General features: G+C 38.2%; 1 protein-coding gene across 2 annotated transcripts in view; it reads left to right on the top strand.

Annotated features, from left to right (window-relative positions):
* KIAA1958 (KIAA1958 ortholog) overlaps positions 1–22,085 on the top strand; it is a 97,994-nt gene that overhangs the window by 39,022 nt on the left and 36,887 nt on the right. For both annotated transcript variants that reach the window (XM_036329997.1, XM_036329998.1), the window contains exon 2: positions 765–1,959. In XM_036329997.1, coding sequence (XP_036185890.1) covers positions 789–1,959 — 1,171 coding nt within the window. In that variant the 5' untranslated portion in view covers positions 765–788. The remainder of the gene's footprint in view (positions 1–764; positions 1,960–22,085) is intronic.

Below are 22,085 nucleotides of genomic sequence, written 5' to 3'. Positions count from 1 at the left end.
ACACACACACACACACACACACGTCTTCATGAAACAGTAGTGCTTAATGTTCAAATATAATACAGAGATGATTGCCAAGAAGCTATCAGCATGGGTGATTTGGGGATTACTAATTTAAAAACAAGGAAAGCCTCCCTCCCTCCCTCCCTCCCTCCCTCCCTCCCTCCCTCCCTCCCTCCCTCCCTCCCTCCCTCCCTTCCTTCCTTCCTTCCTTCCTTTCTTCCTTCCTTCCTTCTCCAGCACCTAGATAGGTACTCTAGGGGTTGTGGATCATCACCATTTTATTGTCCCTATGCAGTGATATTAACTAGATAACAGTTTTTTTCTTTTAAAATTGATTTTAGAGAGAGAAAGGGAGGGGGGGAGAGAAGGAGGAGGGAGGGAAGGAAAGAAAGAAGAAAGAAAGAAGAAAAGGAAAAAAGGAAGGAGGGAAGGAGAGGAGGAGAGGGAGAGGAGAGGAGGAGGGAGGAGGAGGAGGAGAGAAAAGAAAGATCTATGCGTTGCCTCCTGTATGCGCCCCAACTGGGGATTGAACCTGAAACCTGTGCATGTGCCCTGACTGGGAATTGGACCCAACACCTTTTGGTGTACAGGACGATGCTCCAACCAACTGAGCCACATCAGCCAGGGTCAACTAGACACCGTTTTGAAGTGCATTTCTTTTTTGTGCTACACGATGACCATAGTTCAAGGAAATTGAAGTAATTGACATATGGGAATATCTTGGGTAATAATGGCTTCTTGTTTTGATTATTTCCCTTTAGGAAAGACACTGCTGATCCTGTAACATGGAGGATTGCCTTCATACCTCTTCTGAGAATCTGTCCAAATTGGTCAGCTGGGCCCACAGCCATGGGACTATTTGCAGCCTCATTCCTAACCTGAAACACTTGCTTTCGGAAGGTTCTCACGGGAACCTGACAGCAATGTGGGGCTGCAGTGCTGGCCATGCTTATCACTGGCCACTGACAGCTACTTGCAGAGCTGGCTCCCAAGAGAGGGTCTGTTTCCAGGATAACAGAAGTTTTAACTCGGATAGTCCCAGCATAATTGGAGTGCCCTCTGAGACACAAACCAGCCCCGTTGAAAGGTACCCTGGGAGACCAGTGAAAGCGAAGCTAGACTGTAATCGGACCAGAGACTCTTGTGACTTCTCTTACTGCAGTGAGCCCTCTGAACTGGATGACGCTGTCGAAGAATATGAAGATGAAAACACCCTGTTTGACATGGTGTGTGAGTCGTCTGTTACAGATGAGGATAGTGACTTTGAACCCCAAACCCAACGGCCTCAAAGCATTGCTCGAAAAAGGCCTGGAATACTCCCGTCCTCTCTCCATTCAAGCTCCCAGGCTCAGATGGTTGATGAATGCAGCAATGATGTCATCATCAAGAAGATCAAACAAGAGATTCCTGAAGATTATTACATTGTGGCAAATGCAGAGCTGACTGGAGGAGTCGATGGACCAGCCCTGTCGTTGACACAGATGGCAAAACCCAAGCCTCAGACTCATGCTGGCCCCTCTTGTGTAGGGTCTGCTAAGCTAATTCCCCATGTATCTTCTGCCATCAGCACAGAGCTAGAGCCACATTGTGTGTCTGCATCCCCCTCTGTGATGTCCAGACCAGTCGTCCAGAAGACCAGCAGGGCATCTCTGGCTTCACCAAACAGAGGACCCTCCGGTACCCATGGCACCAACCAGCAAGTGACCATGCAGATGCCTGTGAGCACATCCCATCCTAACAAACAGATCAGCATCCCGTTGTCTGCCCTGCAGCTGCCTGGACAGGATGAGCAAGTGGCTTCCGAAGAGTTCCTGCCCCATCTGCCCAGCCAGGTCTCTTCCTGCGAGGTAGCCCTTTCTCCTTCCGTGAACACAGAGCCAGAAGTGAGCTCCAGTCAGCAGCAGCCCCAAGTCGCTCCAACCATAACCACCGAGGCCATGGCACAGTGCATACCAGGTATGGCATGTGAGGTGACAGTGCGTCCCTCATCCACGTACATCAGAGAATTCTGCGCCGTCAGCACTTCTAAAGCAGAGGCCCCGTTAGGTAGAATTCGGGCCTTTAATATTCTCAGAAAGATAGAAATAGTGAAATGTGTTATACATAGGTGATGCTATAAAGGAAAGTCTGAATTAAGGCCATCCACCCAGTGGATGTACCTCAGGACTGAGAGGAGAGCCATAGGATTGTGCTGTTGAAAACACGTGGCTAGACTTAAGGTTTGTATCTGATCTTAAGTTGAATTTTTATGTAGTTATATATATTTTTTTAATGTATGCTGTCCTATTAGTACCAAGGTATTTGGTTGCTGTTTGAAGCCAAAATGATGTTGGGTTAGGCATATAATGACAATAGACCTAATGCTTTACCATTATCATTTATTTGTCTGAACCAACTGGGCATTTCTATTTATTTTAGTTGATGTGGCAGTTTAAAACAAGTTGTTGTTTTTAAAGAAACAAACAAAACAACAACAACAAGCATTTCTCAAGTATTTGCTCTCTTCTCAAAATTTTAAAAAATCAGATAGCTTGCATTTCTGCAGTACATGGGGTCTAACAGGAATGGATTGAGAGGAGAGGGAAATAATTATCTGTAATTCGAACATCTCATTTCTGTAATTTTAACATTCAGTACTTACTTAATCTGGGTTATTATTATATAAAGGGGGTTTGGATGTCATGCTTTGAGGTTCATGATTCAAATCTAATAGACCAGAATTAGAAACACGGAGAAGGATGGACAGACATGCAAAGGATAGAGAGCAGAAATTTGTGCCACATTTTGGTTTTATTTTAGTCCCTCTCAAGAAAGTCATGTATTTTGTGAAAAGCTTCCTAGCAGCCTGAGGTACCTGTGCCTTTATCCTATAACTTCCTAGAATTAAGTTGCTTTACAAAAAGCTTTCCCAATGTTAGTGTCAACCTTAAGATCCCCAAAGGGAACCTTTGATGTTTGATTTTTTTTAACACAATCATGGTATAATAAAATATACCATTGAAAATATTTGTATCTTGATTCAAAATTATGCTTTTCCATGTATTTTTCTTTCATTTTAAAATAATAGCTTTCTTTAACTATAATTGAACTATAATTTACATACTATAAAATTCACTCTTTTAAAGTATATAATTCAGTGGTTTTTGGTATATTCACAGACTTGTGCACCCATCACCACTAACTAATCCTGTACCCACTAGCAGACAATGTTTCTTTCCTCCAAGCTACTGTCAACCACCAGCTTTTCTGTCTCTATGGATTTGCCTATTTTGCACATTTCATATAAATGGAGTCATATTATGTAATCTCTTGAGATGGCCTTCTTGCACTTAGCATATTTTCCCCCTTTTTTTCTTTATTGATTAAGGTATTACATATGTGTCCTTATCCCCCCATTGCCTGCCCCTTCCCCCCCCGGCTCATGCCCTCACCCCCCTGGTGTCTGTGTCCATTGGTTATGCTTATATGCACTTAGCATAATTTTTTAAAAGATTAATCTATGTTGTAGCATACGTCAGCATTTATTTTCTTTTTATTGCCAAATAGTATTTTATTGTATGGATACCATATTTTTTATCTTTATCAGTTGATGGACATTTAGATTGTTTACATTTTTTGGCTATTGTGAATAATGCTGTTAATAACATTTGTGTACAAGATTTTGTGTGGACATGTATTTTCATCTCACTTGGGCAGCTACCTAGAAGTGGAATTGCTGGGTTATATGGTGACTCTGTGTTTCTGAGGAGCTGCCAAACTGTTTCCCAAAGCGACTACACCATTTTACAGTCTCACCAGCAATCTAAAAGGTTCCTATTTCTCCACATGTTCCCCAATACTGGTTATGTTCTATTTTAAAAATATTATAGTTGTTCTATTTGGTGTGTTAAGTAGTTTCTCATTGCTGTGTTGCTTTGCACTGCCCTAATGACTAGTGCTGTTAAACTTTTTTTCATGTGGTTATTGGCCATTTGTATATCTTCTTTTGAGAAATTCAGATTCTTTGCCCATTTTCTAATTAGATTGTCTTTTTATTGGTGAGTTGTAAGAGCTGCTTATACATTCTGATTATAAGTCCCTCATCAGATAGATGATTTGTAAATATTTTCTCCCAATTCCATGAGTTGTCTCTTCCTCCGTCCCTCCCTTCTTTTTGTTTGTTTGTTTTACTTCATTCATGTAATAACAATATGGTTTTTTGCTGATCTTCATAACATTAGACACAATGTTATCTTAATAGGTTGAGAAAGTCTTAGTAGTAGGAAATCTGACTCTTGATAGATATAGGATATAAGTAGTACTTTTTCACTTAGATAGTTGTGAGTCTGATTTATTTATTTCTCACCACCACCACTTTATTTCCTCCTCCTCCTCCTCCTCCTCCTCCGCCTCCTCCTCCTCCTCCTCCTCCTCCTCCTCCTCCTCCTCCTCCTTTGTAAAATAGGAGACAGCCTGACAGAATTTTCTGAGTTCTCTATTTATATTGGCGAGTAGAATTGTCTTTTACAAAGTGGGTCAGTGTCCCCAAACAATGAAATTGTGAGAAAAAAAACAACAACTAAGAAAATGTAATCTTATGAGAGCTATAAAAGGCAAACAGGGCCAAGGATAGCACATAACATGTAAAATCATAAACTATGGTTTGGCTCTACTCTCACAGGAAAGATCAGTTTAGCTTGGAATTGAACCTTCAAGAAAAAATGGTATGAAGAACGTGATGGGAATTTCCTAAGGAATGATCCTGATATTTTGATCCATTGTTCTGTGGAAGGATATTATATTGCTAAGATGTTACTAGCTTTAGAGAAATACTGTTTGGATTGGAAACATCAATGGGACAGATAAATATCTGGCATTTTTCTATTGGAAAAGAGATAGAAAGTTAACTTATAATTTATCTTGTTCCACAGAGCCCAAATTGTTCTTGGTGCTATAAAAGTTTTACTTAATTGTTTTTGTATATTTATAGTAAATGGTTGTACTATAAATGTTTTATTTATTTGTTTTTATATATTTATTTGTAAGTAGTCTTCATTCTAAACATAGGTTTTTTTAAAAAAATTAGAATCCAGTGCATCCAAATATATGTGAATAAATATGTACAGATGGACCTTACAAGGTTAATATGTAAAGCATTACTTGGGACTAAGCAAGGAGGAGAGGTTCTAAAAGAACTAGCTGAAAGCAGAATCAGGTACTTTTATTGTGTGTGTGTGTGTGTGTGTGTGTGTGTGTGTGTGTGTGTCTTCACAAAGACTTGCATGTTTATTTTCTCAGCAGCAGTGTTCATAATAGTAAAAAACTGGAAACAATCCAAATATCTGTCAGCTGGTGAATGGATGAACAAAAGCATATATCTATACCATGGACTACTATTCAGCAATATAAAGGAATGAAGTGTGGATACATGCTACAATGTGGTGGAATCCTGAAAACATAGTATTGGGTGAAAGAAGCCAGACTTAAAAAAGCCACATATCATATGATTCCATCTAAATGCAGTGTTCAGAAAAGGTAAATCTATAGAGACAGAAAGCAGATTAGTGATTTCCTGAGGGTGGGAATGTTACTGCAAACAGCAAGAGGGATCTTTTCGGAGAGCAGAATCAGTTGCTTTTAAAGTGGATGTTGTATAGGCTTGAGTCTTTATTAAGTCACTGTAGAAATACTGTGTATCTTTGAATAATATTTTTTAAATAAATAATTTGAGTCAGTCAGAAACAAAGATAAATTGTCCCACTTTGTTTAGTTTCTCAGATGCCATTTAAATTCATTTCCCCTATTGGAAAACCATTCTTATTTTTGTCCGGAACTAAACTCACAAAGTTACAATATTTTAACCAGGTTGTGGATAAACATTAATTTTTCACATCAGTTCTGTCATGCTGCTCAACCCAAATATTAGCAAATTGTAATGAGTAAAGAAGACGTACATCATTAGAAGAATTATTGGCTATCTCCCATTAGCTTAGATTCTGTTCATTTTGGAGGTTTTTAATCGGGACATCCGTCATAAATTTAAATCTCTATTGCATCATGAGTTGAGAAGCAGTGCTCCGGGGAATGCAGGGTCCACACTCCGGGGCACATTGTTATTTCATGTGGGTACCCCGTAAATTTGAACACGTCCTGTGTGTGAGAATTCCCACCTTTATGCATCTGCACTTCCCAATTTGGGGGGGGGGCAGGAACTTGCTTTCCAAGCTCATATTTCAGTGAGGGCTGTCCTGTGGCCTTAGGCACATCAGACTAAGCAGAAGGACCTGGAAGAGGCTGTTTTGGCAAATACAGTCAGTTTGTAGAGGCAGTGAGAGCAGCATTCCAGCAACAGTTCCAGTGTGTGAGGCCCATGCTGGAGTGTTGGTGGCTAGGTCGTCTCCACCAAGGCACATCTGTGGTGTGGTCAGGGCATGATTTGTAGACACCTCCAAGCCTGATTTAGTGGTGGTCCAGGAAATGCTTTGTATGGCCTTCATTAAATTATTTTTCTGCCTAAAGCTAGCTAGACGGGGCTCCCATTGTCTTAAACAAAGCATCTGGAGGAATACCACCTGGAAACCTAGGAACGATATTAACCTCTCCTAAGAGTTGCATGAAAAAGAAAATAATTTTCCTTTTGCCACCAGGTTTGTAGTTTCATCTAAAACATATGCCATCCCCTTGGAAAGTAATCACTGGTACCATGATGCCCCTTATCGGGTGTTATCTTGCTGTACACATTGTGCAGGCGACCCATGGGATGGAGGAGAGAACTTCTTCTCACATAAACCATCCCTCCTTTCCCAGTGGGAGTTTCTACTGAAATGTGTCCTTTGAGAGGACCATTCCTTGTAACATATTCTCTGAACCTAGAATGGGAGGAGGAGGTACTTAGTGCCTTTGTGTTCAGAACAGGGCTCTAAGGGCATAATGGGAAATAGGAGAAATCCCATCTTGAATATTTATTAAAGGTCAATTTTGAATTATTAGTTTTCCCTTAGGTATACCTTTTTTTCGTGTCAATTCTCATGATACTATTTCCTGAACTGATCAATTTTATTTCTTTACCATTTTTTCATTCCATCCCTTATGGAATGATATTATATTGCCAAGAGGGATTGGACAGCAAAATCACCGGGAGGGAGCCCAAATAAGGAGGAAATTAGGAATCTGGACATCGATATTTTGTATTGCCTCATATATTTCATTTCTTTTCCTCCTTTTTCTTTACCAACCACTTCATTTTCTCCTCGCATTATTTCCTTGCATTGCCAGCGGGAGAGGTGGTAAATGTGGGAAGTTTGGTAAGGTCTGGTGAAGGGCAGTGAGCTTTATTTCATTAGGCCTCTTAGAAGGGAGTGAATGGACTAGATGCTTACCTGATTTATTCATGTCTATGTTAATACCAACGAGGCTTTAATGGAACCGGAAGCCTTAATGTAACTACACAGTACTCTCCTCTTCAATCCAGTGTCTTCCACAGAGTACATATGTGGCCATTGTGACGATAAATAATTGACGACGAGAACATATCCTGGGGGAAGTTATGTACCGGATCCTAGGAGTTTCTGGGATCTAAAAGCAATAACCTTGTTTCATTCCCTCACGCTCCTGCATGGCAGTGAAGAAATCAGTCCTTCTCCCCATTGAGATATGGGACTGCATGTCCATGGGAAGAGACAGTAAGTGAACACCTTGATGAAGTTGTGGATCCCTAATATGTTGCTGAACACTGTGAACCTTTTCAGATCTGCACGCCTTTCCTAGCCTTCCCAGGCTTCCTCCCACCCCTCTGTTGAGTATCACAAGGTCTCCTTATTTCTCTACTTGAAGATCACCGGTCGGTTGTGACCCTCTTACTTGAGCCCCGAAGTATCGCAAATCCCTTCCTCCTCAATAGATAGAAGGGAAATTCTCAGAGTGGTGGTGGGAGTTATGTTAGGTTTTACCAGGTATAGTAGAAAGCTGGTAACCATGATGCATGTAAGGAGCTGGGTGATCATCTCCAGCCCCTGACTTCTGAACACTTTCTTCCTTCCTTCCTGCAATGCAGTTCTTAGAAAATAGCTTTAAAATTAGCAGTTTTCAGCCTGTTTTCTACTCTGGGGGAAAGATATGGAAAGGGAATATGTGGCTAAATGCAGTCATTCTATTGAAAAAGAATTGACTAAAAATTTTTTTAAAAAAGAAAAAGAATTTATTGTATTGTCATGTATTTTCCAAGTATTTAGGTTTTTACAAAGGTAGTTCTACCAAAATTGAAAACCCATTATAACTTATATAACATATAATAGATAACTTATACACACCTTATATAAAACTGTAGTCATTTAAGTGGAATGGTCTGACACAAAGCTAGACTAATAGGAATGGAACAGACTGATAACCCAGAAACACACCTACGCATATATGGGAACTTTGTGTGAAAGAGATGTCATCACAAATCAGGGAAAGGGATGGACCAGTCAGTGAATGGTTTTGGACAGTTGGTCACCCATGTGGAACAAGATCAAATTAGACCCTTACCTCACGTCAGACATGAAATAGATCTCATCAGAAGATCTAAATGTGGATATGTAAAACCTAAAACTGTTTGATGGAAATCTTGCAAAATGGCTTTGGTGTCAGGATGAGTTTTTTAAAACATGATACAAAAAGCACAAACCATAAAGGAAAAAATTGAAAATGCTAACAGTCTTAAAATAAAAATCTCAGCTGAAATAGGGATATCATAAACAAACTAAAAGACAAGCAACAGTCTGTGAGATTATTTCAGTGTGCATAATCAAAAATATTCCAATACAGAATATATAAAGAACTGCCACAAATAAGCAAGAAAAAGGTCAAATAATCCAGTAGGGAAATGAAGAAGCACTTCTAATAAGAGGAAACCTATATAGTTAGTAAATATATGAAAAATGCTCAACCTCAATTGTAATCAGGGGGATGCAAATTAAAAACAGTGAAGAACTGACAGAAAGACAAAACCTATTAATTTTAACTATCCTAAGTGTTGAAAGTATGGGAAAATAAGGACATGCTGGTGGGCATATAAATTGTTACAATCACTTTGGAGAGCAATTAACAATTTCTAATGAAGTTAAAGATGTGCATATCATAGAACCTAGGAATTCAATTTCTAGAGATGTACTCAAAAAGAAAAATGTACTACTGTGTACCTTGCAACTTTGTGATATCTACTCAATCTCTACTAGTAGATATTGTGATATTGTTTTCAATGGAATATATGCATTAGCCAGATCTGCATTTATTAATGTAGATAAATCTTGAAAACAAAGCTGCAGGATAATATTTAAAACATCCTATCTTTTTAAAAAAATTATTAGATATTGCTGTGTGTTAACACACACACACACACAACACATAATTAATTATGAAACATAGATTGAAAAGCAATACCCCAGATACGTGATAGTGGTTACCCTTGGGAGGAGGTGGTATAAGAATGGGTGCACAGGAAACTTGAACTGTATCTGTAACATTTTCTTTTAAAAATGTTTTTTTTTTGATTTATTTATTTTTTTTTAGAAAGAGAGGAAGGGAGAGGATGTAGAAAGATAGCAATATTGATGAGAGAGAGACATTGATTGTCCACCTCCTGCACACCCCATACTGGGGATAGAGCCAGCATCCTGGGCATGTGCTCTGACCGGGAATCAAACCAGGGACCTCTTAGTTCATAGGTTGATGCTCAACCACTGAGCCACACTGGCTGGGCTATAACATTTTCTTTTAAAAACATGTAAAATAAATATGACAAAATAGTAATGTGTTAAATCTGAATGACAGGAATATGAGTTCGTGTTATACAAGCGGCAATGTAAGCACAGGGCTTGATTATGGAAATCCGGACACACAATTGGATTCAAATCTCAGCTCTGCTACTCGTTTTGTGAGTAACTTTGGCAAGCTACTTAACCTCCTGTAGCTTAGCTTCCTCATGTGTAAAATGAAGAAAACAATGTATCTATGTTACAGGGTTTACATGGGATTAAATTAATTTTTAAAAAGCTTTCAGATCTATAGTAAGCATGCTTTAATATTGTTCTGTATGCTTTTCTGTGTATTTTAAAATGTGATTACTTTTATTTCTTTTTTGTGTTTTTATTTCAAGAAAAACGATTTTAAATATAATGTTACATGCAATGAACCTTAATATTTCAAGAAAAATGATTTTAAATATAATAATGTTACATGCAATAAATATTTATATCTCAAGAAAAACGATTTTAAGTATGATAATGTTATATGCAATAGATACCAATTATTCAAGAAAAGTGATCTTACATATAATAATATTACCTGCAATAAACATGAATATTTCAAGAATAAAAGGATTTTAAGTATAACAATATTATCAAAACTGTACTGACATAGTATGATAGCACAAATGTTGTAGGAAATATCAAAAATCTGCAAATAACAGGATTACTTCTATTATATTCTAGAATATTTTCCCCCCTCTGGCTCTATTTTTCTTCATCAGTTTATGTTGTTCATTATATTCCACAAATTAGTGAGATCATATGATATTTATCTTTCTCCAACTTGCTTATTTTGCTTAGCATGATGCTTTTAAAGTCTATTTTGTCTGATATGAGTATTGCTACTCCAGCTTTTTTTTTTCTTTTCCATTTGCTTGGAAAATTTTTTTCCACCCCTTCACCTTCATCCTGTGTGTGTCTTTTGTTCTGAGGTCGATCTCTTGTAGACAGCATATAGTTGGGTCATGTTTTTGTATCCATTCAGCTCCCCTACACCTTTTGATTGGAGCATTTAATCCATTTACATTTAGGGTTATTATTAAGAGGCACTTGTTTATAGCCATTTTAATTCTGTATAGCTAGATTTCTCTCTCTGAGGAGCTGTTGACTCAGTGTTACGGGACACAGGGAATGGTATTTCAGATAGATGGAAAACTTGAGCAAAGACATTGGCATGAACATGTGCAGACTACTTAGGGAAGCGAGGCTTTGAGTAGATTTCAAAGGAGTTAGGAGAGTGGCTGGAAAGTCAGGCTGGGGGCATTTGTGACATCACACGCACAGCCTTTCACAAAGGCTGTGCGTGTGATGTCACAAATGCCCCAGAGGGAGCTAAGGGACACAGTTCGTTATCTTAGATCATCACACTGAGAGCAGTGGGAAAGTAGAGACTGGGACACAAGAGCTATTTAATAGAGTATTACTGTAATCTAGATGGGAGATGCCCTAGCTGGTTTGGCTCAGTGGATAGAGCATCGGCCTGTGGACCAAAGGGTTCCAGGTTTGATTCCCGTCAAGGGCACATACCTTGGTTGCAGGCTCCTCCCCGGCCTGGGCCCTGGTCAGGGCTTGTGCAGGAGGCAACCAATCCATGTGTTTCTCTCACATCAATGTTTCTCTCTGTCTTTCCCTCTCCCACTCTCCCTAAAAATCATTGGAAAAATATCCTCGAATGAGGATGAACAAAAAATTAAACAAACAAACAAACAAATAAACAAATGGGCGATGGCAGTAAGTGCTCAATTGAGGCAACAATAGAGGCACTGAAGAGGAGGAGACAGGTTGATTCAGAAATTAGAGAGTACAGACCTGGGTGACCTCTGAGTATTTGGCCTCGTGGGATCTCTGTTGCCACCTTGTATTCCCTGTCAAAAAGCACATCACTGTTGTAGGCAGTACTGAAAGGTCTTCAGGACACAGATATCTACAATGAAGTCACAGGTCTCTGTGTGTAGGACAAAACAGTGTTAAGAGTGCTGAAGCATGTCCATGACCATTCAGTCATTCAACAAATATCGATTGGAAGACTGGAAATTGCCAAGCTCAAGTTGGCTATCGGAGTAAAGCAATGTAAGGGCAAAAACATAGTTCCTGTTTTCATACTGCCTACTCTAATGGGATAGAGAGATCCTAACACTTACCCTTTCAAAACGTCCCTGATTAAAACAACAACATCAAAAAAACGGAACCAAGATGCTATTCAACTGTGAACGACTGTAAGACTAAATTGGTTGCCTTTAGATAATACATTTATTAAGGCTGTTTCAAGGGTGATAAATGACTGAAAGTGGTTAAATAAATAATTAAGCCAGTATGATAAATGAAAGGCAAGTCTTTCTTAGCTGAAAATTAAATATGCAGAGGCTACAGGCAACCCATTCTACATCATAATTTATTTGAAACAACTTTCTACTCAGCTAAAAATAACAGGAGACTCGTTATATTAAAATTATAATATTGCTTGTTTTTGCAAACAACTAGTGACCTATCTTTAAGAATTAAAAATAAGGTGTTTGCTAGTTTTCTTAAGGGCAAAATAGAAAATCAAGCTAATTGCTCTCTATTGTACAATTGCATACTTTTCTGAGAAATTATCAGTTTTTTCAGCTTTTCTTCCAATGCTTGCTTGCACATCCTTTCTTAGTGTCACTTGTTTTAATATTTCACAAGAAAGTCTTCCTGATTAACTGTTTATTTCTTTAAAATAAAGGCATTTTTCTATTACACAAATGAAGTAAAAGCTCTGTTATTTATACGTTTAGAAATTCACCTAAATACAATTGAGATTTCCAAATATGAAAAATGTACCTAAATACAGCAGACTAACAAATAGCTATGAACCTCAGAATGTAATTTTCCTTCAGTGAAATTGGGTTTGACTGAGACTGCTAGGAAGTCAGGAAGCCGTTCAGAATTGAAGAGGCATTGACTTTGATTTTCTAGCCTTGGTCTTCATTCCCCGTGGTCTGAAAAGATGAAATAATGTATGACTCAGGGCAGATAGGTCGGTGTCAAAGCACTGAGGTCTTAGCCTCCATGTCCCACATCCCTGTTTCTCTTTTCACAGACGGAGCTGCCTGACCGTCTTGGGTCTCGGCAGAGATGGGCAGAATACAGGTGATCTGCTGTATTTCGGGCCCAGCAATAACCTCTTTCAGTCCACATCTCATTTCTGTAACAAATGGCATGTGTTCCCAAGAGTGTGTTAGACCCAGAAGAAGTATTTATGTAACATGGCAAAAGTGATAAATGATGCTTCTATGGCCACGAGATGATTTCAAGCTTTATTTTAGGTGAGAACAGTGATCAGATTTACAAACCTGATTTAGTGATTGATGTACCTTAGTTGGTTTATGGACTTGAGTTATACACACATCAGCCTGATTCTTCAGTGCTGCCTTACAACTATAGGGTAGCTTTTTTTTAGACAACAATAATATTTACTGCCTTTTTTCAATTTTCTTTATTTTTATCAAGGTAATACATGTATGTGGCAATCAATAAAATAATATTGCTGAACAATAATAGTCTCACCTCAGTCTCATCATCTCATAATCCCACTCTTCAGAGGAAACCTCTTTTGAGCCTTTCTATTCAATTCTCCCACAATTCTAAGTAAATTGTGGAAGAATTGAAACAAATTCTGTTTCTTGATTTTTTTCTTGATTTATCAATTTCAGAAATAACTACAGTCCTTGTTACAAATTATGAAGATTTAACTCATTTTTATTACCCTTCCAATATTTGATTTTTATGCTATTAAAATATACAAGCAACTAATAGAAACAGAAAATTTGAAAATAACGAAAGGGGAAATAAATATGCTTTCTCAACCCCAGGGTGAAGATATCAGGGTTCCTATCCTTCCTTCTACTGTTCTTCCCTCCCTTTTTCTTACCATCTTGTCTTCACACAATCATTATTTTCATTCTGTTTTGTGGCTATAACTGTCTTTTCTTACTTTATCCTTAGGTTGACTCTGAACGTTAAAAGCTGAAAACATCATGTATATTATTTAGACAGTATAAATATTGTTCGTAGCTTTTAGTGTTCTAAGATGGAATTTCTTTCCATCCTGATGAATTTCACAGCCTCTGGGGATAAATGACTTAATCCATGTAAAGGGCTTTACAGCAGTTTCTGGTGCAGAGTCCTCAATAAGTATGTCCCGGCATTATTATTACTGTTACTGTATTTCATTGCATCTGAAATGTCATCGATTGTAAGACGTACTATTATTTTATCTTCCACAAAGAAAAAAAAAAAAGCAAACTGACCAATTAAACTATAATCCCCAAGGATTTTGAGGCAAATTTCAGAGATGTTAAAATGTGAAGAAGTACACCTTACAACCAATGAAACATGCTACTGTTCTGTTTTTAGTGTTTTTGTGTATGTTTTCCAAAAATTTTTGGTGGCATTTCTTGACAGAATATCATAGTGGTCCTCCCCAAATTACCATTTGGGGTCTTAAGTCTTCCTGCTTCAGTTTGGCAACTCTCCCACCCTAAGGTTTCCTCTGGGTTGTATCCACTGTTCCCAAGACTTTATGTATTCCTCTGTTTATTCCTCATTTTGCTGGAGTCCATCTAATAATTTCCCAAGAATGGATATGTGGAAAGAAAACTTTGAAACTTTATCCCCAGTCTGGGGCCTGCAGGAGGCAACCGATCAATGCTCTGCTCTCACATCGATGTTTCTCTTTCTCCCTCTCCCTTCCTCTCTCTCTAAAAAGCAATAAAAAAAAATTTTTTTAAAAAAAAACTTTGAATCTTTAAATTGCTAAAAATTATTTGCCTATAATGTGATTTTTAAAAAAGTTTTCCTTTACTACTTGTTCCTTTAAAACAGCGGTTCTCAACCTGTGGGTCGCGACCCCTGTGGGGGGGTCGAACGACCCTTTCACAGGGGTCACCTAAGACCATTGGAAAACACATATAATTACATACTGTTTTTGTGATTAATCACTATGCTTTAATTATGTTCAGTTTGTAACAATGAAATTGGGGGTCAGCACAACATGAGGAACTGTATTAAAGGGTCGCGGCGTTAGGAAGGTTGAAAACCGCTGCTTTAAAAGGATTATAGGCATTAAATAATCCCTCAAATCTTTGAGAATTAAAAAAATATATATCTTTTGTCCTTGAACTGTCTTTTCCTCGGTTTTCCTGTTCCTTTACCTTTATCCTTCTCTTTAAAGTTGCCAGTTTCCCCTGGTGCCTCGTCTAATTGTTGGTTCACATTTAAGAACACAGGGCAGAAACCTGGTGTTGGTTTCTTCTGCACCTTTGTCCAGTTATAATTACTGCTGCTAAATTATTATTCTGTATAATGGAAAGCAGCCATCTTATTGTTAAGAAAAGAGCCTTATTTTCCTGTTTTGCCTATACTTATAAATGAGTAATACAAAGCTAATCTATATAGAAAGATACCTTAGTTTTTATTTTAGTGTGAACTTTTAAAAAATATGGTTTATTACCCACTGAAGTCAACATCCTTCTTTCCATTAGGCTACTTCTTCGTGGGTGGAATTTAATGAATATTAATAGCCTAACTGAGAAAAGAAGGAGGTAATTTATTAGAGTTTTGTGCATTTCCATTTTTATGTTATCTGCTTTTCTTTGCTTTATGTGCCATACATCTTTTGTTTCAAGTTGATTAAGAATTCCTTTGTGTTTTTTACCATACTATGCATTTTCAGTAAAAGATGCCTTCACATTTTGATCCTCGCTAATTAAGATGTGCAGTTGTGTACATCGAAATTAATTTAAGGGACGAAATGGTTTCTTATTGAAAGTTTGTTATAGCTATTGCTGTTGTGGTAGAGCATTTCATCTCTTAAATTCATGTACTGTGCTTGAGTTTGTTCTGTCATAGAAGCGTAGAATTTTGGCAAACTCATGAAAAGTGCTTCTCAGATGCTCAGTTCTGACTGACATACTGATGAACTGCTAACAAAGGCTGATGATTATTTTACTTCCAAACTCCTCTTCAGCAGGCCAGGTCCTATGCTGCTGGCGCTCTTTGATTGCTTCATGCCAAACAGCAGTAAAATAGTCAATATTTGCAGAGTGCTTATTATTTCACTTAATTACTTATGGAACTGAGTTCCCACAACTCTGTGAAGTTAGGACTATAATTAGCTCCATTTTACAGGTATAGAACTATAGCTCAAATGGTTGACCTTGCTGGAGGTCACACAGTGAGAGCGTGGGAGAGCTGAGACTCTGACCCAGGCAGTCTGGTTTCCAAGTTCAAGCCTTAACCAATTGGCTCACTTGCTATGGTGACGCTGTCTTACACGTTTCAGCGTCCTCCCGCCTAGCGCTTAAAAGTCCCTCAACTTTCTTTATTTCTCCAAAAACGTCATTGCCAAAACTTACAGTTTTTATTCTTCCTTTTCTAGTCCCAGTCTCCACCTGCTTTTATTGACTAATTGTGTCCCCAAGGAGAGAATCAAAGTGTTTAACAGTTGCGGAGACTTGTACAGATGTGCCTAAAACAGTGTCTACCAAGCTGATGTGCTGAATATATTTCTGTTGAATGTTGAAACAATTATGCAAATAGGAATCTTCGTAGAAAGAAAAGGATAACTCATTTCCTCTGCTTCCTTTGGGAAAACTCAGGCTGCTGTGTGGAGAACAGTTTGAATGGGAGCAAGAGTGGACATAGGGAATTGTCAGTAGCTAAGAAAGGAACTTCTGTGTCGCCAATAGATAGTAAATCCAATGCCAAGTTCTTATTCAAGTCTTCAAATCTATAATTTTAGATGATCAAAAGGAATATGTCAGAAATAGTAACTTAGCCAGGCATTACTGTGTTACCAATAATTTTCCTCTTGGACATAAGACAAAGCAAATTTGAAGAAAAAAAAATCCCAAAACTGAAGTGTATAGTTAAGATGGAATAGACTAGACTTGTGGTGATTAAAGAGTCATATTTTAAAATAAAATTTTAAATCATTTATACAGCAAAATGTAGTCAAAGGCTATCTATGGATGATGGATTTTTAGGCAGTTTTGCTTTCTTCTTTATATCTTTATTTGGGGAAAATTTTTATAATAAACATGTACTTTATGATAAAATGAATACAATTATTTATCAGGGGGAATATATATATTCCTCTTGTGACTAGTTACCCTTCAACCATCTGTTTATTAAAACTTCAGACATTTCTAAATTAGAAGATATTTATGCAAAGCATAGTTAAAGATATGTAAACTCACTGAGGTGAAATGTGGTTATTGCTGAATTCCTGAACTGTACAAGGGCTAATTTTTACTTCTTTAAAATTAATTTTTACTTTTGAAAATGATTTACTATTCAATAAAATTTTGCTGAAAGGGTCTAGATGTTGGAAAACAATGAAAGAACACATATAGGCCGATGAAATAATGCCTGTTTAACAGCATCCTGTGCTATATAGTAATGGAATCATCATAGAATTAACTTGAAAAGTGAGCCATGTGTGTAATTCTATGGCCTCATGACTGAAACTGGAAAATGTAAATGTCACATCTGTAATGAATCCATGTATCTTAAGCAACTGCCCTAAGCAGAAAAGTGAGAATTAAAAACCAAGTTTCTTTTTGGAAATTGTATGTGAGGTTTTTGTATATCAAAGTCTGATGGCAGCAGGTCTCTATGTATTTTATGTATTATATCAGCAGCAGATATTTCAGACATACTAGAAGGTACTTTTGATTCAGTGTCTCTGGCTGTATAATAAAGTGGGGGAGAAACCTCTCTACAGTCTTGAATAAGCAGGGTGTCAATGAGTACTGTCAGATTGTGTAGAAAATTCCACAGCATGATTTATTACATTAATTATAGTCATGTGGGTTTCATGCCGCTAAGCCTGAAAATGCAGCCACATTCGAAAGTTGATTTAAAATACATTTTGGCCAAGATGAAAGTGCTTCTTATTGTGATTAATGGAGTACAATATTTACTCTCTTGTTCTATTCTTTTTGCCTTTGGAATGCTTAATTTCTTTTCTATGACTTGAAATTAAGTTTGAGATTTAAGGAGCTTCATCTAGCTTTTATTCACTCCTGTCATCTGGCCTCCTTTTTGCCTTTTTGTGTCTTTTTAGTTGTCACTGAATGAAGCATCTCCTTTATGTGTGAAGCCCGTTTGAATTCTTTCCTTTTCCAGTGGTTCTCAACCTTGGCTGCACATTAGAATCACCTGGGAATCTTTTTAAAATTCTGATTTCTGGGCCTCATCCTCCGGAAATTCTGTTTCTTTGTTATGGGGTGGGGCCACAACGTTAGTAACAAAGAAACCGAATTTCCGGAGGTATGGGGCCCAGAAATCAGGATTTTAAAAAGATTCCCAGGTGATTCTAATGTGCAGCCAAGGTTGAGAACCACTGTGCAAATGTGGACTAGGCTACAGCTGTCCCTGGCTAGTAGAATTGACCACAAGGCTCATTAAGCCCCACCTGAGATGCTTCAGCTCTTTTTTGAGGAGAGGGTGCAATTGAGGAGAAACCCTCCTTTTCTTAACTTAATTTAAAAAACACAGCATTCTTAGAGGAGGGAATTGCATGATTTTACCCTTATTTAGTCCCGTACTGAATTCATAGAGTCACATCATGTCTCTTCTTATAGTGACACAATAAGCTTGTCCAATCACAGGATTCTAGGTCATGTGGAATGGAAGATCTCCTGACAGTTGTTTTAGATACAGATATTAACTCCAGCTGTTTATATGTGTCTGTGGCAGGATATGCCTAACATTGATGACTTCTATAGATTGGAAGACTTAGTATATATTTGCTACACATTAAAGCATCAATAGAGGAGGAACTCAGTTGAAGTGGAAAGACTTTGGTTTCCTGGGTTGAAACACATTTCTTTATATATATTTAAATTTATTTCAGAGAGGGAGAGAGAGAAACATCAATGATGAGAGAGAATCATTGATCGGCTGCCTCCTGCACGCCCTACACTGGAGATCAAGCCCACAACCCGGGCATATGCCCTGACTAGGAATTGAACCATAACCTCCTGGTTCATGGGCCATTGCTCAACCACTGAGCCACACCGGCCTAGCTGGAACATATTTTTAAGCAGTGGGATGTTTAAAGAGTTGAACTAGATGCTTTTTGTGCCCAATGCTGAGCTAAGTGATTTGCTTTCCTTATGCCATCTTATGCCATACTCATACAATGCTTATGAGTACAATTATTACTTCATATACCCATTTTACAGTTGAAGAAACTGAGGCATAAGTTAAAAAACTCATACAGATTCACATAGCTGGCTAAGCAGCAGAGCTGGGATTTGAACTGCATTCTTCCTGGCAAAGCTAGAGCCATTAACCATTTGCTATACTACCTATGTCAAATGCCCTGAAAGGGACCAAGTAAGATTAGATTTGAAAAACTGTTTTTGGCAACTAGGGAAATAGTGTTGAATTTAGTAATTTCAGAAAAGTTGCAAAAACAAATGTACGAATCCAGTGGGTCTCCGAGGGAAGTAATTGTTTAAGTCATTCATTATTTTGTCAAATAATAATACCACTTAGTCCAGTATGATTTTTTATAGTATTTGTCACTGAAGCAGAATCACTTAAGCACTTACTATTTATTTATGAAACAACGGTCCTGCCAGGGGAAACATTTTTTTCAGATCAGAATATCTGCTGTTCCCTCGGGATGGCAAGGGCTGTAACAGACGCTGGGGCTGAGGCTTCTTTGAAGGAGTCATTTTCCAGTCATTCTAGGGGGAGGGGGAGATGCGACACTATTGGACCACACCTACATTAGAATCATCTGAGAACTTGTTAAAAATGCAAACTCCTGCCCTGGCAGGTGTGGTTCGGTTGGTAGGAGCATTGTTGTGTCCCATACACGAAAAAAGGTGGTGGGTTCGATTCCTTGTCAGGGCACATACCTAGGTTTCGGATTCTATCCCCCATCTGGGCATGTGCGGGAGGCAGCTGATGGATGTATCGGTCTGACTCTCTCCTCTCTGAAATCAGTTTTTTTCTTTTCTTTTTAATCCTCACCCGAGGATATTTTTCCATTGATTTTTAGAAAGAGGGAAAGACAGAGAGTAATATTGATGTGAGAGAAATACATTAATAGGTTGCCTCCTGCATGAGCCCAGACCAGGCCAGAGAGGAGCCTGTAACCAAGGTATGTGCCCTTGACTGGAATCGAACCCGGGACCCTTCAGTCCTCAGGCCGACGCTCTATGCACTGAGCCAAACCGGCTAGGGCAGCTAGGCTGAAATCAGTTGTGTGTTTTTTTAAAATGCAGACTCTTCTCTCTCTGAAATCAACTAAAAAAAAAAAAAAAAAGCAGATTCCTTTCTGCACCCTGTAGGCCAGTGATGGCGAACCTTTTGAGCTTGGCGTGTCAGCATTTTGAAAAACCCTAACTTAACTCTGGTGCCGTGTCACATATAGACATTTTTTGATATTTGCAACCATAGTAAAACAAAGACTTATATTTTTGATATTTATTTTATATATTTAAATGCCATTTAACAAAGAAAAATCAACCAAAAAAATGAGTTTGCGTGTCATAGGTTCGCCATCACTGCCTAGGCCATAAATTAATTCCTTGTGAGGATATGCAAGGTCCAGTATCTAGTCTCCTTTACCCATGCAGTATCTTACTCCACCTTCTAACACAGCTCCTTGACCTGATTCAGTTCATAAATAGAGATAACTGAATATGCATGGGGAGGAGAAGGGTTTATTTTTTTTTAATTGATTTTTTTTTAAAGAGAGCGAGCTTGGGAAACATCAATTGGCTGCCTCCTGCATGTCCCCTACACGGGGATTGAACCCACAATCCAGGCATGTGCCCTGACTAGGAATCCAACTGGCAACCTTTTGGTGCCTACGAGGAAGCCCAACCAACTGAGCCACACCAGCCAGGGCAGAGAAAGGTGGTGGTGATGGTTGTTCCCCTATTCTTTATTTGTTTAATATTACTGGTAATTTTTGTGCTGTATTTGATTGCTAAATTTCTATTAAGGAGAAAATTTTCCAGATGCTGTGAGAAATGAGCAGATGACTAATGTTTGTTTAAGTGATTTCTGCTTCAGTGAAAAGCACTATCAAGAATCATACTGCACTAACTGGTACTGTTGTTCTGAATTTTCATGCTCCTGAATGTTTATGTAGGAAATGTGTTTTATGCCCACTGTGGGAAAAGATTAATCGAGCATAAAAATAATTTGCTGGTCAGATAGCTATAATAGCCTGCAAGCCTGGCTTCAATTAGTGACCTTAACAATCCTAGAAAGCTAGCCTGTGTTTTAAAGTTTAGGAGAAAACATAAGAATGTGCAAGGAGTTGTGTGTTTAAAGGAGAAAGAAGACACTGATTTTTAAATGTATTTTATGGTAGCTATAAGGTTTATATATAAATTTGTTTTTCGCTTTTAAAGTAAATCTACCTCATTATTTTTTTAATAAATGGTAGAGGTTAGGAACTATTGCTGTTCTAAAAAATGAAATAAGAATGTTGGCAAATACGATTTTTGTAACCCCAGACAAATAAAATTGAAGTTGGCCTATTTCCTGAGGTTACCAACCAGGGTTGTTGTGGTGTTTTTTTTTAATACCAAGATCATTTTCTTTGAACCTAGAAAGAGTCATAAGAAAACATCTTTCAAATGAATATATGTATGGAAGAAGTTAAGTACCTAATAGGTGACACCATAATGTCAGTATAATCTCTTTTTATTTATTTATTGTTTGAATAGTTTAAAAAATATTTTTATTGATTTCAGAGAGAGGAAGGGAGAAGGATAGAGAGACACATCAATGCTGATGAGAATCATTGATCGGCTGCCTCCTGCAGGCCCCCTACTGAGGATGGCGCCCACTGTCCAGCATGTGCCCCGACCAAGAACCAAACCCTGACCTCCTTGTTCATGGGTCAGTGCTCAACCACTGAGCCACACCAGCCAGGCAGTATAATCTCTTTTTAAAGTGGAGGTCAGGATTGAAGGGAGGGAGCTACACTTGATTTTATGGATATATTAATTCTAGTATGGACTTTTATTAAAGTATTATTATTTTTTTCCTCATCCTAAGAGTGAGATAAAGATACTGTCTTGGAGCAATTTGTGCAATGGCTGATAAGTCTTTATTTCCTGGAGAATTAGCCCAGCGAGAAGCTCCCAGGGGCCTCATAAGCCATCCTGTACCGTTATTACAGATGTCCACATCACCTGCCCTGACCAAGGCAACTCTCTGAAGAGCCTTAACAAAGTGACTGAGATCATGCTTGTGAGTCCCAAAGTTTAATTTTATGCCACTGATTGTTGTTTAATCCTTTCTAAACGGTCT

The sequence above is a fragment of the Myotis myotis genome, unplaced genomic scaffold (genome assembly GCF_014108235.1).
Source record: "Myotis myotis isolate mMyoMyo1 unplaced genomic scaffold, mMyoMyo1.p scaffold_m19_p_12, whole genome shotgun sequence".
In the NCBI taxonomy this organism is placed as follows: Eukaryota; Metazoa; Chordata; class Mammalia; order Chiroptera; family Vespertilionidae; genus Myotis; species Myotis myotis.
This window is presented reverse-complemented; position numbering and strand designations above follow the sequence as displayed.